The following is an 18185-nucleotide window of genomic DNA, read 5'->3' as shown; positions in this document are numbered from 1 at the left end:
GACACTGGGGGGGCTCTGGTGTGTACAGTGTAGATCACTCTGACACTGGGGGGGGCTCTGGTGTGTACAGTGTAGATCACTCTGACACTGGGGGGGCTCTGGTGTGTACAGTGTAGATCACTCTGACACTGGGGGGGCTCTGGTGTGTACAGTGTAGATCACTCTGACACTGGGGGGGCTCTGGTGTGTACAGTGTAGATCACTCTGACTCGGAGGAGGCTCTGGTGTGTACAGTGTAGATCACTCTGACACTGGGGGGGGCTCTGGTGTGTACAGTGTAGATCACTCTGACACTGGGGGGGCTCTGGTGTGTACAGTGTAGATCACTCTGACACTGGGGGGGGCTCTGGTGTGTACAGTGTAGATCACTCTGACTCGGAGGAGGCTCTGGTGTGTACAGTGTAGATCACTCTGACACTGGGGGGGCTCTGGTGTGTACAGTGTAGATCACTCTGACACTGGGGGGGGCTCTGGTGTGTACAGTGTAGATCACTCTGACTCGGAAGAGCATAATACTGTCGCAGGATTTCAATATTTCTCAATCAGTCAGAAAGCAGGATTGCTCTGCAGTGTGCACAGTCCCCTGTGCTCTTGTGCTCCTCCCTCCCCACCCACACACATTTTCCAGTGCTCCCTTTCCTTCCCCCTCTCTGTGTCACAGCCTGTACCCTCTCCATCAGAGCTGCATTGTCTCTGTGGCCACGATTCAAAACAATGAACAATAATGAACAATAATGAACAACAATGAACAGTAATGAACAGTAATGAACAGTAATGAACAACAATGAACAGTAATGAACAGTAATGAACAGTAATGAACAACAATGAACAGTAATGAACAGTAATGAACAGTAATGAACAGTGCCGCTTTTCATTAGCAAGCGCTGCAGTTCAAAAGTCAAGAGAACGACACATCCTGCCCTCCCTGTGCTCACTCACCACCTCCCCAACAATGAGGCTCCCAGCACAGCCCCAGCCTGCAGGACACTACACTGGCACATTATCAAACGCTGGTATTATTAGTAAGAATAGCAGTATTGACAACAGCATTCATATTAAAATTACTGTTCATTAATGAATGAGTTAGTCAGAGAGTCCGTTAGGTTTGTATAGACAAGCACTCTCTAAGTTAATTGCTGGTGCAGCAAGCCTGTGAAGTTAGCAGGATAGATGTGGGGGTGAGAGGGGGGGAGCCTCATCACCTCCCGTGCTCCATATCCTCACCCTCCGATACCACCCAACCCAAACTCATTCCAGGAGATCCACCCAGCTGGTTGCTATGGTGATTTAGCCGGTTGTCTAGGAGACAGTATCATCATTCTAGAACTGGCTCCGAATCAACAGGTATTACTGGGATACCGGTGCAATAATCCTTTTATTAACCGGGTTCTATTAGAAATACAAAGAATGGCAATCCTCCAGAATAATCTTTATATGGAAGCTCTTATACTCTCTGAACAGCCTCCCCCTGCTGTGCACGCTGCAGCCTATGCGTGTGTGTGAGGGGTACAGGAGCTGTGCATGCTGCGGGCCTCTGTGTGTGCATGAGGGGTACAGGAGCTGTGCACGCTGTACCGTAGAGAGAGAGACAGAGACCAGTAAAAGCACTACCCTGGTTTGGGGCTCAGTATTCAGTGCTTTCAAACATTTTAAAAATCCAGACCTCCTGCCCTTCTCTTAGTGTCACTTACATTTTCACTGCTCTCCTCACCCTCGTGTAGTTTCCTTTCGAAAGCACCTCACCTCTGAGCTCTCTGATCCCCAATGCACAGAGGGTTGGAGCGTGGCACTATAGGGCAGTCGCCCCTCCCTTCTTTGCCAGGTAGGTCTACAGTTAAACCAGCCTCTTAGTTCCTTCATTTCCCAACAGATTCCTTTCAAATGAATTCCAGTTTAATATAAGCTTGCCCTGGTCTGCTCAGGGTTATTCTGAGTTTGAGAAGGGGATAGTATTCCCTGAGCAGTCATGATGAATACCAGAACAGACAGGTTCACAGACAAAACAGCAACCTTCCAGTTTAACACTGCAGGACAATGACACAACCCTCTTCTTATAACGGGTGACACTGTGTTGCTGGGCTGAGCCGATTTTAATCCCCCCCCCCCCCAGAGGGGGTCCCAGGCCCCCCAGGCTCCCCCAGGCTCCCCAGGCTCCCCCAGGCTCCCCCAGGCTCCCCCAGGCTCCCCCAGGCTGGTCACATGCTCCGAGATTAAAAAGAGCGTGCCGAACAATCGGCCTCATTGAACTAGTCCCAGGAATGCCAGCGATCCGGTCACGTGACTCCCCGCGCTGCCATGGGAACAGGGAGCAACAGGGTTCTGGGATCTGGGACAAGCCAGCAAGATATATACCCAAAGAGACACAAGACTGCGTGCAGTGCGGAGTGAAGCCGTGCACGGAGGAGGAGTCAGTTCACTTCTTACTGTAGCTTCCATACTGTTCTGCGACAGAAGACTGAAATTACTTCTTTCTTCCTCTCTCTCTCTCTAGGCACCCTCCGATACCACCCAACGCAACTGATTTTGTTATAGCCAGGTGCTCTGCAGTGGATGTCGACAGTCTACCGCCCCCTGGTGGGAGATAGTACCTGTTCAAATGCATTCAAGGGTGGGGGGGAGAGCCGGGTGAAGAGGAGAAGAGAGCACCAATTCAATTCCAGTTACAGGAGTGGAGGACACTGCACAAAACTTAAACAAAAATACAAAAATGTGCTTTAAAAATCTAGCTAACCAACAGCAATGGACAGAAATACGTCATCGTTCTGAGAGATGAACGGGTTTAATGAAAGGGTTGTTTACTGTACTTTCAAGATTCAGATCATTTACTAAGTAAAAATAATACAATTCAATCGAACCTCCCATTTTAAACTTGGAGGGACCCGCCCCCCAAAACACTGACCAACCCCCCCCCCCCCCCCCCCCCCCAAAAAAAAAAAAAGAGAGTGATTAAACGCGCCGGATCGACCACAACACAAATTCCTAGGCAAAGTTACCCCACCCTAAAACATGGAGGGACATCAGTTCCTATTGCAGTAAAACAGCAGATAGAAAATACAAGATACTTAAAGTTATAAACCTGCAATCTGTCTCAAACAGAAAGCGTGTGGTGCAAGGATCGACTGTTAGCAAACAAACAATGCGTGCAGCAGCACGTCTCCAGCGTGCAACAGCAGACACGAACACGGACATCGTGCAGATCAACTATCAGCCTGCTGTCGGGAGAATTAGTGGGAACGAAAAGGCTTTGTGTCGAGGTTTACAGAAATATGCAATCAAAACCTAAACTTAAACATTAGCATTAAACAAACTAACAAACAAACAAATATATAAATGTCTGCAGTCCTCGAAGAAACGATCAGATGCTTCGGTCTGGCAAGGCTGCGTGTCCCGGAGACGCATTCCAGCTCCAACGGGTCAGCTGGTTCCAGCGCGGCGTGCCTGTGAGCGGCAGGAATGTGCTGATCTCGCAACATCACTAGAAGAAAGGAAAGCCGTGTCGTGTAGCACGTTTCTGTGTGCGAGTGTCAGCGGGGGCTGTTATTGTGGGCTCTGTCCGCAGCTGGAATTTTATACCGTTAAAAGAAAGGACCCTTCATGCGGTGCTAGAGCTGCAGAATCAGCACCACATTCGAGTGAAACAAGTGTGGAAACATCTGCCTCGGCCTGTGTGGATTGCTGTTCTCCAGAGTAAGAAAAGTAGCAGGACCTGTTACACACCACACACCAACACACGTGTCTCTGATGAGCAGTGCTTGGTGTGCTCCACACACACACGTCTCTGATGAGCAGTGCTCTGTGTGCTCCACACACACGTGTCTCTGGAGCACTGCTCATCACACACACACACGTGTCTCTTATGAGCAGTGCTCCGTGTGCTCCACACACACGTGTCTCTTATGAGCAGTGCTCCGTGTGCTCCACACACACGTGTCTCTTATGAGCAGTGCTCCGTGTGCTCCACACACACGTGTCTCTTATGAGCAGTGCTCCGTGTGCTCCACACACACATGAGCAGCGCTCCGTGTGCTCCACACACACGTGTCTCTTATGAGCAGTGCTCCGTGTGCTCCACACACACACGTGTCTCTTATGAGCAGTGCTCCGTGTGCTCCACACACACGTGTCTCTTATGAGCAGTGCTCCGTGTGCTCCACACACACGTGTCTCTTATGAGCAGTGCTCCGTGTGCTCCACACACACGTGTCTCTTATGAGCAGTGCTCCGTGTGCTCCACACACACACGTGTCTCTTATGAGCAGTGCTCCGTGTGCTCCACACACACGTGTCTCTTATGAGCAGTGCTCCGTGTGCTCCACACACACACGTGTCTCTTATGAGCAGTGCTCCGTGTGCTCCACACACACGTGTCTCTTATGAGCAGTGCTCCGTGTGCTCCACACACACGTGTCTCTGATGAGCAGTGCTCCGTGTGCTCCACACACACACGTGTCTCTTATGAGCAGTGCTCCGTGTGCTCCACACACACGTGTCTCTTATGAGCAGTGCTCCGTGTGCTCCACACACACGTGTCTCTGATGAGCAGTGCTCCGTGTGCGTTCAGTAACTGGTTCCACTTTTCTCCCATTACGGCACCGCAGTGCGATTCGCTCTACCTCAGCACAGCCACTCCACGTGAGGAGGATTAGGCTGTGCAAGGGTATTTAACACAGTCCGTCTCTCAGGAACTATTACCTTATATGCGCTGAATCACACTCAATGGTTTAAATTCATCGTTACAACCACAATCAGACTGACACATAGCTGCTTTCCAGCAGGCCTTCGTCTCAAACCTCTCTCCTTGCAATATCAGAACAGTTTCCTGTGCGTGGGCCCATTTTTCGTTATTTGGAGGAAATTAATTGCCTTTAAAGCGAGGATTGAATTCCCTCGTACCGGGACAAAATGTACTAACGCTAAAGTCTGAGGCTTATCCACTGATCCACCCCACCCCCTCACTCTCACAGAGATTATAGCAATTAAGCATTGCCTTCATTTTACAGCTGTTAAAAGGGAACACAGGCTCCCCCTTGTGGCTTTAGCGGGGACTTCAGCAATCACAAAACACATGCAAGACCAGCCCTGCTCTTCTGATCCTGTTCCAGTGTCAAATAAAGATTTAACAAAAAAACAAAAACAAACCACAGAACCACAAGGAGACCAGAAAACCAAGCATCCCTTTTATTAAAATTGATCAGTATTAATTAAATTAGCAACAATACAACGGAGTGTTGACTGGAGAGTAAAGACAACGACCCTTCTCCGCCCCCAGCCCCACACCCCAATAATCAAACACTGCTACACCTGTCTACCTTCAGGCAGCTCGTGACTGTATGACTGGATTGCATTCAAATCCAGAGCCGCTGCCTCGGTACCAGAGCTCGTGGTCTAGGTGCGACCAAACTGCCAGCTCATGAAAAATCCAGAAACCGTGTCCTTACAAAACCCAAACACCTTCCCACCAGAGCCGGGCAAACAGAACCCAGGGGACCGGACAGAACCACAGACCCATTCTATTCTAAGTTGAAAGTTCAGAAAAAGGTGCAAAAAATAGTGTATAAACCCAAGAGATTGTTTAAAAAAAAAAAAAAAAAAAAACTGCTGATGCTGCTATAAAACTAAACTCTGAAGCCGCATTGTGTGTCAGTAGCTGAGCCCTGGAGACAGAGAGGAGAGAGGGATGAGGAGACGGGACAATCTGTTCAGTGTTCATGACTAAAATCAGGGAGGAGGAGGAGGTGGGTGACAGAAGTAAGGCTCAGTTGGGCAGCTGGTTATGTCAATGCCTGTTTATATCTCTGCTGTGTTGGGTTTGTCGTCGTTCTGAAAGAGAATTGAAACACAAAATCAGCTTTAAAAAAACAAGGCAAGAGACCATTTTATACTGCTGCCCTGACCTACAAAGACTTTGACAGTGTGAGATGCAAGTCTACGCGATCACCGTTTCCTTTCCATGGCCCTGGATACACATCCACCTTAAACCCTTTTTTGCAGGTGGTTTAAATCTCAATTTCATGTTAAAAAAAAAAAAAAAAAAAAAAAAACCCACACAACACATTTAACAGTTCGTTTGCTGAGCATGTGAGCCAACACTGGATGGCAGTTAGGGTTGCAAGGCACACTTCCTGCTAGATTGGATCCTTCTTGTCCACTGAATACTAGTCCACTCTTCCCCCTTTCACCACTCTTCTGTGCTCCCTTGTTTCCCTCCCTTTCATCTCTTACCCCCTCATGCCCCTTGCTGAGCTGCTGGCTGACACTCTGCAGGAGCTGCTGCAGCTCCCTCACTGTCTGGTTGAGCCCGCCTGCCATCCTGTTCTTGCGGTCCGTCTCCTCCTGTGAGACAGAGAGAGAGATAGCCATCAGACCCCAACATGCTAACTCTGGAGAGAGCTTCAACAGCCCCCCAAGCCCACTCTAGAAAAATACAATCCCATGTACGACTGGTTACACAGCCCCAGATTAGCATCAACCTTGGACTACCTCATTTTACTTTAGGTAAGGTAGTCTGGGATTGACACTAATCATCAGGATGTGTTTTTAAAAAACATTTTTTTAATAAAATGTTTGAGACATCATTCCCAAACACAAAGGTAAGGCAGTAGCTCTCAGAATGAAGCTGGAAAGACCCCCCCAGTCTGACTCTGTACCTGTGATTGCAGCAGCAGAGCGGTGCGAGCGAGAGCGTGCCAGGGTGTGTCTGACACTCTGTATCTGTGATTGCAGCAGCAGAGCGGTGCGAGCGAGAGGGTGCCAGGGTGTGTCCGACACTCTGTATCTGGGATTGCAGCAGCAGAGCGGTGCGAGCGAGAGCGTGCCAGGGTGTGTCCGACACACTGTATCTGGGATTGCAGCAGCACAGCGGTGTGAGCGACAGCGTGCCAGGGTGCACTGGGCACTTACCATCTCCGTGGCGAGGGTGCTGTTCTCAATCAGACTCGCCTGGCCCGTCTCTTTGAGGATCTCTGTCTGGATCAGGTCCAGACCCTGCTGTGCCTGTTAGAAGGGAGCCCAGTGTTCATATATATGTGCATTTATTAATACGGACCTGATCTAACACAGGGATGCAAATTGACCCTTTGCATAGCAGTCTGATCCCCTCCTGGTTTTACTATGCGTTTCAGAAGACTCCCAAGCTTGTTCCAACTGTAGATGTATTAACCCCTGGGATGAATGAAACTACCATGCAATAGGAGTCTTACTTCCATCCCTGTAACAGATTCTATACAAGGGGTGTTAGTTTCCAATTCAATTTAAAAACAAACAGGTTTAGACGTTTACATTAACATATTGACAATGTTTGTTACATCATAAAAAGCCCCCCGTCACTAATTTTGTATTTATTATATATGGGGACTGTTTACAGCCTTTAAATTGTACATGGCACAGGCACACAATGAATGAAAAATAGTTGCCTTACACAGTACACTTATGCAAACACTTAACAGTAACAGTAGGGGTAGGGTCCAGGTTTGAAGGGGTGGGGTAGGGGTGCGGTGGGGGTAGGGTCCAGGTTTGAAGTGGTGGAGTAGTGGTTGGTGGGGATGGGGTAGGGGTAGGGGTAGGGTCCAGGTTTGAAGTGGTGGAGTAGGGGTAGGGTCCAGGTTTGAAGGGGTGGAGTAGTGGTTGGTGGGGTTAGAGTCCAGGTTTGAAGGGGTGGGGCAAGATGAAGAAGGTGCTCACCTTGTGCAGATCACCTGCCACTTTGTGCCGCTCCCTCTCCTCTGCTTCCAGCTTGGATAGCGTTTCTTTCAGCTGGGTTTTCAACTGAAACAAAGAACAGGCGAGGGGTCACATATACAGCAACCACTGGGAGGAACATGAAAGAACACAGGGAATAAAACGCAGGAACCACAGAGCAGGAAGATCACAGCGTAGCCAGGTTAGTAACCAGGGTGAATGAAGGGATGAAAACCAGACTCCTATTGCATAGCATTATCTAGCAGCTTTACTCGCCACAGTGTACAGGTAACGAGCTCAGTTGTGCCCAGAAACGAAGCAGTCTCTGCTGCAGCACCACGAGATCCATTTCTCAAATGCTGTAGTAAATGAAGCACGGAGCAGCAGGCAGGTGCTCTGCGCTGCCTGTGGGCAATCGCGTGATAAACTCAGCCTGGGGCTTCATTCCAATTCAACACTGATTTAGTACTGAAGACTAAAAAGGAAGGCAAGTGACCTTTTTTATTCTTCTAATTAAAAGCGTTTGTGCAACAGCTTCCCACTGCTGCAAACCCTAGGCCCACTGCAGTTTTTTTTTCTTTATGGCGTTTGCAAATCACTCAGAGAGGTTCTTATTCCAATAACTACCGTTTTAAATATATTTTATGAATACAATGCAATTGATTCAACTATAGTAATAATAACAACACCACCACCACCATTAGACATGGGCTTGATTAATAGTGTATGGCTCTGCTGAGGTATACAATAGAAGGAATAATGTACACCTGTACATAAGGCTGCAATTCCTTTGAGTTTTTTATGACCTATTAAAAATCACAAGCTACCTCAAATCTCAAATCTCTATCAACAATTTTAAACCCTACTGTTTCGAATCACTTTGACTGCTGTGCCGTTTTCGCACGTTGGAGATGTTTTGTGTTTAACTACAGCCTTACAGTGGTCACACCTGCAGACAGGGCCGTACCCACCTGCAGACAGGGCCGTACCCACCTGCAGACAGGGCCGTACCCACCTGCAGTGTAAGCAGACGGGAACATTTCCTACCAATTAGAACACAGCGTTACACAAAGCTACAGTAACAGAGCAGGGAAGTGTGAGCTGCGAGCTGCACAGCTGCTCTACTGAGGGCAGGGGGGTGGAATCAGCTCAGAGTGCAGGATTTAAACCTGCTGTCTTACAAATACACCATGTGACTAATGAATCTAATGTCCAATATATCTAGTAGCTAATGCACTAGGCTACAACAGTCTAATGCTAAGGTTTCTCTGTCTGGGATGCCAGCTTTAATGGAGGTGGACCTGGGGGGTTAGGAAGAAAGCGTGATTGAGATACTGACTCCAACGTGGGTGTCGTGACTGGAAAGCAGTGCTGTTGGAACTATGAAATCAGTATCACTTTGCAGGCAGAAAGCCTTATTAAAAGAAAAAGGTAAAGTAAATTCAGCGTGGTGGTTAGTTCTGGTGTGAGTACTTCGCAGGGCTGGCCATGTCAGGTACCCAAAGATGAGTGCTAAATCTATGCCGTATTATCTTTTTTCCTTTACCTGCACACAGTCTACTCAACATACTATAGACTGGACGTGAGCACAACGCGCACGGCAGAGCAATGCAGACCAAAACTCAATACTGAAGACGGGGCTGGAACCCCCTAAATGGTACGGTCTGGCCAGCCCTGCTGTGATTCAGTGCGCTGCGTTAGTGAGAGTGTAGTGTGGCTCCTCTACCTAGCGCTGGGTCCCCAGGGTGTCTACAGCACAGCAGTCTTACCAAGTTCAACTCTTCATTCTGTCTGACTGCTTCAGAATAAGAACCATCAAGTTTGCTCTGCAATTCAGTCAACAGATCTTTCAGCTGAAATAAAAAGTTTAAAACCGGGGTTTAGACGCCAGCACGGGGAGGCACCCGCCTCCATGTTGCAGTAAGAGAATACCTTAGTTTGGTATTGTTCAATTTAAAAAAAAAAAAAAAAAAAAAAAAAAAAAAAAAAAAAAAAAACACAACCGTTTTAAAAGAAACGCTTTTGGTCTTTGCAGTAAGGAAGAAAAAAAAAAAAAAGTCTGAGGGGGCAATTACTAGCACACCTAAAACAGACTGGAGCAGCTTGGAAACTCACCTCTCTGACCTCCGAAACATAGGTTGCATTCTCCTCTTCTGCCTTCACCAACTGAAACTCAAGATTCTGCCTCTCCTGCCTCAGCTGAAAAAATAAATAAATAAAAAAATAACAGGCCCACATTACGAGGGGGGCTCGAGACCTGCCAACACCCCCCAGTAAAACCCTCAGCCACGAGTCTGCTCCACTCACATTCTCCAGCTCCCTGCTGTCTGCACACAGCCTCTCCACCTCCTCCTCCAGCCTGGTCACCTTCAAGTGCATCTGAAACAAGTGTCGTGGGTTTCGCATGTAAATACCCTAACCAGGATACAGAACCCTATCCCTAATCAGGATACAAAACTCCAACCAGGATACAGAACCCTAATCAAGATACAGAACCACACTCTGGTTGTAAAACGGGGTCCTGACAAGATGGAAGCAGAACTAAAAGAATCCAAAGCAAGTACATCCAATGAACTGCTCTCATCTGTCTCAACTCGCTCAGCTGCTCTCTCAGCTGTCTCGACTCGCTCAGCTGCTCTCACCTGTCTCTGCTCGCTCTGCGACACCTCCAGCTTCACTCTCCAGCGGGACTCCTCCTGCTCCACACTGCTCTGCAGTCTCTGCAGGATCCCCTCCTGTGGACACAGGGCAGCATACAGTTACACATCTGGTTATCTCTTTGCACCACATGACCTTTAACAATAAAATATACAAAACAGCATCCGAACTCTGAGGCCCAGCCCAGAATGGATAGTCTCTGCAGCACGATAAGGCAAATCCCACCCTCCCCCCACCAATCCAACCCTTGGGATGAGAGCACAAAGCACTGCCTGCGGAAAAACCTGGTGCAACCACGATTTGAATCGGCAAGCTCCCGATGGTGCGGCTAACCCTGCTCTCCACACCGTGGTCACTTTCATTAGGTGAGCCACTGAAGTCAACAGCAGCAGATCTTAAGACTATTTTAATTAGTGGACCCGCTCATTAACAAACCCACCGTTGTTTATACCATCTGAATCCGTACTTAAAACGCTGCCCTTACCGTCTCTGCCAGCACTTTCTTGTAAGTCTCACAGTCCTTCTGCATAATCCTGTGGAGTTCCTCCGATTCCCTCAGCTTCTCCTCAAACAGCTGGGAAACAACATCATTAATAAGACACATTAAACACAACCCCCAGCGCCAGCACCAGCGCCAGGACAAAATGAGAATACTGCTGGAAAACACAACCCCCAGCACCAGCTCCACGACAAAATGAGAATACTGCTGGAAAACACAACCCCCAGCGCCAGCTCCACGACAAAATGAGAATACTGCTGGAAAACACAACCCCCAGCGCCAGCACCAGCGCCACGACAAAATGAGAATACTGCTGGAAAACACAACCCCCAGCGCCAGCACCAGCGCCACGACAAAATGAGAATACTACTGGAAAACACAACCCCCAGCGCCAGCACCAGCGCCACGACAAAATGAGAATACTGCTGGAAAACACAACCCCCAGCGCCAGCACCAGCGCCACGACAAAATGAGAATACTGCTGGAAAACACAACCCCCAGCGCCACGACAAAATGAGAATACTGCTGGAAAACACAACCCCCAGCGCCAGCACCAGCGCCAGGACAAAATGAGAATACTGCTGGAAAACACAACCCCCAGCGCCAGCACCAGCTCCATGACAAAATGAGAATACTGCTGGAAAACACAACCCCCAGCGCCAGCACCAGCACCACGACAAAATGAGAATACTGCTGGAAAACACAACCCCCAGCGCCAGCACCAGCACCACGACAAAATGAGAATACTGCTGGAAAACACAACCCCCAGCGCCAGCACCAGCCCACGACAAAATGAGAATACTGCTGGAAAACACAACCCCCAGCGCCAGCACCAGCTCCACGACAAAATGAGAATACTGCTGGAAAACACAACCCCCAGCGCCAGCACCAGCGCCACAACAAAATGAGAATACTGCTGGAAAACACAACCCCCAGCGCCAGCACCAGCTCCACGACAAAATGAGAATACTGCTGGAAAACACAACCCCCAGCGCCAGCACCAGCGCCACGACAAAATGAGAATACTGCTGGACTGCACACCTTTGAGTCTTCAGGTTTCGATGCCAGAGCCTCCTTCGCAGCCGTTTCAAACTCTAGCAGCCACTCCTGATGGTTCTGCAGAAAGAAATACCAATAATAACAATAAACAGATGAATACCAATTTATTTTTTAACCATTTCAAACATGAGATATTGAAAATAGGTTTAAAAAATAAACTGGTCTGGGCACAAAATATATATATATTTTTATTGAACATTTATTCAGTGTTCTTCCATGGTTTGACATGGGGAAACATGGCATCCTTAGAAGCTATGATGCATTTGCATCTTCCACTTGTCCCCATTAAAGACTAGAAGAGTGTTTGTTTCTGTCCCCATATGAGGCTATCATGCGTGAAGGACTACGTGGTCACGGTGTTCACAAGCTTAAGAACAAGTTTGGTTCTGATTTTGTATTTGATATCGCTCTCCTCACAGGCACTGCAGCCCATGTGCATGAGGGAATGGGGGTGCCAGTCACCTGTTTGCGTGGCAGAGGCAGGCTAGGGAACAGTCTGTGAAGTGCCTCTCGGGTCTGCATCTCCACCGAGGCCAGCGCCTTCTGACCCTCCTGTGGAAATAGGACAGCCTCTCATCAGGCACACGGCAAATAATGGGATAATCCACACTGGAGATTTTAGAGCACTTCCCAGCACTGGAGATTTGAGAGCATTTTCCAGCACTGGAGACTGCATCGACAGCATATTTCTAGGAGTAATCTTCGGAAAACCACAGACGCATTTGATGCAAACCGGGGTTATTCCCAAGTGCTGTAAAATATTTTTTTATTTTTATATTTGAAATTATGAACGAACTTGGGTACCTGTAATACACACAAATTACACAAATATAACATCCTCTACTGAATAAACCAGTTTTACATGCGCTGCAGCTTCTGTGCAAATCAAGTTACTGGCGGAGCAAGGGGCAGCCACTCTGCTCAGTAACACACACACCCCCCCCACACCCCCACCCCACACACACACATATGCATGTGCAGCATTCCCTCTGCTGGCTGTGTTCCATGCATCACTTTCTATGTAGTGCTGAAGGGTGCAGGAAAGCTTCCAAAAATGCAAAGAGGATTGTTTAGCAAAGAAATAGGAAGGAGGAGATGCGTTTGGAAAGCTGTTGCTTATAATCCAGTGGGAACAGTAAAGTTTGCAGTCCACTTCCTGAATTAGGATTCCAAGCCAAAATATTACCCCCCCCTCCCCATCAGTTGGGAGGACCTATACATTATATTTATATATATATATATAATGCACAGAACAATTATTCGGATAAGTGCTCCACAGGTGAGGGTCACCAGTATTGATCGGGCTGATTTAACATTCCAGAAAAGCAATCTAGGACAAAAAAAATAAACACAATGGAAGACAAAATCAAACACAAAATCACAAAAACAGGATGCAGACACAACAATGGAGCATGCAGATTCAGGAGGGGGTGAGAGGGGGAATTGCATGCCGCTGTCTGTAATGAACCCTAAAGTGAAATCAGCGGCAAGTCACAACCGCACACACATTTCTGGCTGACATCCCCAAACGTTTTTAAAAGAGAGAGGTAAAAAAATCTTGTTTAGTTTACAAGAGATTACGTGTCTGATGCAACTCTGAACAGGCGCTAGAGCAGCCCCACCCTGAGAATGAAGGAATGAGATCGTGAAACACATTAGCCAGCAATAGTCATTTTTAAAATTGAAGAGTCTAATTTGTAATGAAGCTACCAGTGCTCTGGTCACTTTGCCAGCTACTTTCCCATATTACAGGTGTGGGGGGAGTTAATTACTAAAAAAACAAAACAATCTAACAGCAGCAATGTGTATGGAATGTGTTTATAGTCCGAGTGCAGCAGTACTCTTCTTACTGTGCACTCTACTGGTTTTATATAACACATGAGATTGCTCATCGGTTAAAATCAGCAGAGCTGCTGCTGACTAGATCCTCACTCAGGGTTTCATCTCGTGTTCGTTTACAGGATACCAACAGAAATGAGGAGACTGGGTTTAGTAGGAGGTGCTTTTTTCATTTTTTACTTTTCCACTCTAATGTAAAACAGAGACTGAACGTGGGGTTCGAACCTTGGCTGTCTTGTCGAGTTTCCCCTGCAGCACAGACTCGGTGGCTGAAAGAGCTTCCATTGCACTCCAGTTTTTCTCACGAAGCTCCTAGTCGGTTTTAGAGAGATATCAATTCAGTTCAGCCAGAAAAAAAAAAACAAAAAACACACACAACCCCTCTAGAGACACACAAACCGATTGAGACGGAGCTCTCCACAGAAGTCAGGTGCTGACAATCAGGTGAGGGTTGTTGGTGTGGATCGGGCTGATTCATCATTCCAAGTGAAACGAGTGAAGAATCAGCTGCTTGGGATCGAGCTAACTGCTGCTTTTCAAGGACTCTGGAGAGCAGCGATCCACACAAGCCTTTTGTTTCATTTCACGCTGAATGTTAAATTAGCTCAAATCAACACCAATGCCCCTCACCTGATTTCTGTGGAGACCTCACTCAGAATAATCAGTTTGTGCAGCGCTTACCCGCTCCCTCCCAGATCCCCTCTCAGGACAACAGGAACCACACTTTTAAAAAAGCCCCTTCTCAGTTTCTAGAGGGTCCACATTCCCACATGGTTCTGTCCCGATACATGTGTCAGCACGACCTCTTGTAAACTTTTAGAAATGAAAGAAATGTTGAAAAAAGCAGCATGCAGGCCTGAAGATGAACAAACTTCCACAATGTACAAGACAAGGGAGCCACATGGGCGTGCGAGTCCGTGCATAGGGCTGCCGTCACTTTCTATTTGTTTTAATCATCAATAAAACTTGCACTAGGACTCTAATAATGTCACACTACTTTTTATATTGAGATGTGTACACCTACTGTACCAAGAGAAAACAGCAGTTCCATGGAATTAGGACAGTTGGCTAACACACACACACTATATATATTACACACACAGTACATCCAGAAAGGGGAGTGGAGCTTGGGAAAGAGTGTATGCATTTTCATAAAACCGTATGCTATATATTATACTTCTAATTATGACGAACAAAACTTAACATGTAACCTACCTCTTACAGCCACCAATATCAAGCACATGTGAAGAGGGCAGCTCGCTCGCTACACTTACACTTGTAAGTAACAGGCTGTCTCTCTAAACCAGCGAGCACTAAACCTGCCCTGGAACACGCACCTCAGAAACAAGCAGGACGCCACAGATCCGCACACTGCGCATTTCCACCACGTTCGAACTCCGACGCGGTCTTTTAAAATCTTCTCAAAAAGCAGTACACGAGAACACTACGATGAGTCATATTTTCAGCTTTAAAAAAAAATAAAAAATCCACCACACCCTTCCAAATAACACCTCTTAACTGTAAAACGTTCCAGAAGAACTTTGACAAAATGAAATCAAGCAGTAACAAACGTTTGAAGCACAATGTCTCCAATTTCAAAATGAACGCATTTATGTAAAAAACCTGCTTTTGATAATATCATTTAAATGTGTAATATTAATACAGTTTTAAGTCTTTTAAAAATGAAACCTCTTGGGAAGATCACATAAAAACCAAGTTGCAATTTAACTGTGGACTGTCCTGTGAGAGCTGGTAGAAGCACAGCATCGCCGCTCAAGTGGAAACACAGCCCCCTGTATCAGGGATGGAAAGACGACTCCTACTGCAGAGCAGTTTCACCCACTACAGGTTTTACTACAAGCTTGTGCCCCAGTGTAACAAGCACAGGTGTGTTTTATGAAGCCAGGAGTGGATCAAAGCGCTGTGCAATGGGAGTCTTATTGCCACCCTGCTGTAGCCTGGGTCCCGTTCTCCTGGCCTGTGTTTAAACGGCTCGTGAGCAGCACGGTGCTCTCTGGTGCTTCCCCGCTCCAGCTCACTCACATTGTTTTTCTTCCTATGTAGCTCCACTGCCTCCCTGAGCGCCCCCAGCTCACTCTGCAGCTCAGCAACCTGCTTCTCCTTCTCCATCAGCCTGGAGGAGCAAGAAACAACACTGATACAAAGGGCACTTAAAAACAACAGCAGAGGCTGGGTGACACAGACCAAGACCGACCCGGGAGTTGAGAAAAACTCTTTTCAAGCTAACTTACAGAGCAACACAGGGAGAAGCAGCTGAACTGCACAACACGGTTATTAAATATTAGAAGAAAAATAAATAAAAATAAAAGCATACATTAAAAAATTTAAAAAAGGACATTTGTTTGCTTTAAGAAATGTTAAACATTTGATGGTGCATTGAACTGTTTGTCACGAATACACAGATGACAGTAGTTTGATTTGCCTCGGTTTTTAACCAGCCCAGCCCAGCCCCCGTGATACTAAAAACACGATACTCACGAAGATAACAGTTCCTGGCTTGGAGGCGCCATCTGGACCTGATTCTACCAGAGAAATGAAACAAAGATTATAATAGAACAGTAATGATCGCACAGGAGCTTCATCCATTCCAGGTTTTACTACTAACTTGATTAGCCACAGGTGTATATGTGACAAGCTCAGGTTTGCCTCATTAAAAACTCACAATAAAACCAGGACTGGATCAAACTGCTATGCAATGGGAGTCTTATTTCCATCCCTGAATCCCCTCTACCGTGGTCATTACCTGTAGATAACAGACCTCTCAGGTGCCCTCAGCAGTCAGCTGTCTAGCAGGTAACGACCGCTGCACCAGATGTTTAAATATTTTCCTGAAAAATCTTCATCTGGGGCAGAAACGAGACTCCTTTTTGCATAGCACGCTGAAACTTTCATCCACCCTCTTTTTAAAAACGGTTTTCATAACAAGTGTAGATAAGTTTAACGTGTGGTTTCACAGGCTCATTGATCAGCACCCATCTTTGACTGGCTCATTCTTCTTCAGCCAAGGTAATCCAAGATTAGTGCTAAACAGAGTCTGTGAAACCAGCGGGAAGGGTAACAAAGCGAGCTGCATCCAAGCAGAAGAAACGGTCATCTACTGAATCGTTTAACAGGCAACCCTACTCTTAAAAATAAAATATAAAATAAACAAAAAAAACAGGGATTTTCTGTATCGAAAAAACAAAACAAAAACACACCTGCTGCTCCTGCACCCTCTGCTGTTCCTCCAGCAGCTGCACCCGGAGCGATGAGCTTTCCTCCCTCAGCACCTGAGCAACGCGGCAAAGGAGAGCGGGAGAAGAGAAGTCATATGTATGTAGGTATAGATGGATGTAAACATACACATTGATCACAGTGAACAGGGTGCCTACCTGCAGCTGCTGCTCTCTCTCTACAGCCTCTCTGCCTCTCTCCTCTGCAGCGTGCTCCAGCACCTGCACTTGCTCTCCCTTTGCCTGCAGCCTGCAAAACAGACCCATAAAAATGATTGCATATTTCATATGAAATACAGCTAGTTAGTTTTGGATTATGATTTATTACGCAGTAGTTAGTGTAGATCGCAAAGAAAGGCACCTACTCCGTCTTTCTAGATTCAGAAACGTTACATTCAGCAGTGCAATAGCAATTTAAAAAACAGCTACCAACTTTGTGAACAGAAACTAAAAGCATTGTCCTGAACCCTACCAATATCAAGGCAATACAATACGTCATGATTGCAGCCAGTAGCTGTGCCACACTGCACTGCAACTTGACAGCCTGAAGATACTCTGTGTGGGGTCGTGGCACACCTACATGCAATGGGAAAGGGAGACGGCAGCACAAGAAGTACTCTGGTTATTACTGTCTGGTGGGCACGAAGACCAGAGCCCCTACTGTGCACTGGCCCCAGTCAGTAGGAGTGTGTACTCACAGTATCTGGAGTTCCTGAAACTGGCTTCTTATGGAAACCTGCAAACACAAACAGGTGTGTTATATTGGAGAAGAGCGCTCTCAGGGGTAAAACAAAACGCGAGCAATGGTTTCGTAGAGCAGGATTAGCCCAACAGCCTTCTCTTTACCTGCTCAGCTTCGCGATGTCTGGCTGCCTGCACCTCCTCCTTCAGAGACTCGCTCTGCAGCTCCAGAGCCTTCAGACAGAGAGACGTGCGTTGGAGAGGAATTTGTAACAACAGACAGTCGAGGCAATGAAAAGTAATGGCAAGCTGACAGTGTACTAAAACACAGACAGGTATAGTGTATGCTCTCAGAGATGGAAGACACAACGACAAACAAGGCAACATCCTGACAATACAATAATAAAACACAAGTGACGGACCATGGAAACGGGGTAGAGGAGAAGGAGGAGGAGGCTGGGAGACAGTGCTGTGCAAGGAAGGAACAGCAGGGAGGTGCTGAGGCAAAAGCAGCATAGCATTGCAGGGCTCTCCCCTAG

General features: G+C 47.1%; 1 protein-coding gene across 8 annotated transcripts in view; it reads right to left on the bottom strand.

Annotated features, from left to right (window-relative positions):
* Window positions 1-5155: 5155 nt before the first annotated feature.
* The window catches only part of LOC121329783 (kinectin-like), a 35419-nt gene continuing 22389 nt past the window's right edge, over window positions 5156-18185 (bottom strand). For 3 of the 8 annotated variants that reach the window (XM_041275570.1, XM_041275572.1, XM_041275571.1), the window contains exons 21-38: window positions 17812-17880; window positions 17664-17701; window positions 17125-17215; window positions 16951-17022; window positions 16232-16275; window positions 15776-15866; window positions 13958-14044; window positions 12356-12445; window positions 11876-11950; window positions 10820-10909; window positions 10320-10412; window positions 9985-10056; window positions 9793-9876; window positions 9447-9530; window positions 7681-7764; window positions 6901-6993; window positions 6223-6333; window positions 5156-5820 (exon numbers count right to left, since the gene is read on the bottom strand). In XM_041275570.1, the coding sequence (XP_041131504.1) occupies window positions 5788-5820; window positions 6223-6333; window positions 6901-6993; window positions 7681-7764; window positions 9447-9530; window positions 9793-9876; window positions 9985-10056; window positions 10320-10412; window positions 10820-10909; window positions 11876-11950; window positions 12356-12445; window positions 13958-14044; window positions 15776-15866; window positions 16232-16275; window positions 16951-17022; window positions 17125-17215; window positions 17664-17701; window positions 17812-17880 (1401 nt within the window). In that variant the 3' untranslated portion in view covers window positions 5156-5787. Of the gene's footprint in view, window positions 5821-6222; window positions 6334-6900; window positions 6994-7680; window positions 7765-9403; window positions 9531-9792; window positions 9877-9984; window positions 10057-10319; window positions 10413-10819; window positions 10910-11875; window positions 11951-12355; window positions 12446-13957; window positions 14045-15775; window positions 15867-16231; window positions 16276-16950; window positions 17023-17124; window positions 17216-17663; window positions 17702-17811; window positions 17881-18185 lie in introns of those variants that run through there. The other 5 variants (XM_041275574.1, XM_041275578.1, XM_041275575.1 and 2 more) reach the window with 4 other exon arrangements.

This window comes from Polyodon spathula, chromosome 17, assembly GCF_017654505.1.
Source record: "Polyodon spathula isolate WHYD16114869_AA chromosome 17, ASM1765450v1, whole genome shotgun sequence".
Classification (NCBI taxonomy): Eukaryota; Metazoa; Chordata; class Actinopteri; order Acipenseriformes; family Polyodontidae; genus Polyodon; species Polyodon spathula.
Note: the sequence above shows the minus strand (reverse complement) of the source record. Positions and strands in the feature narration are given on the sequence as shown.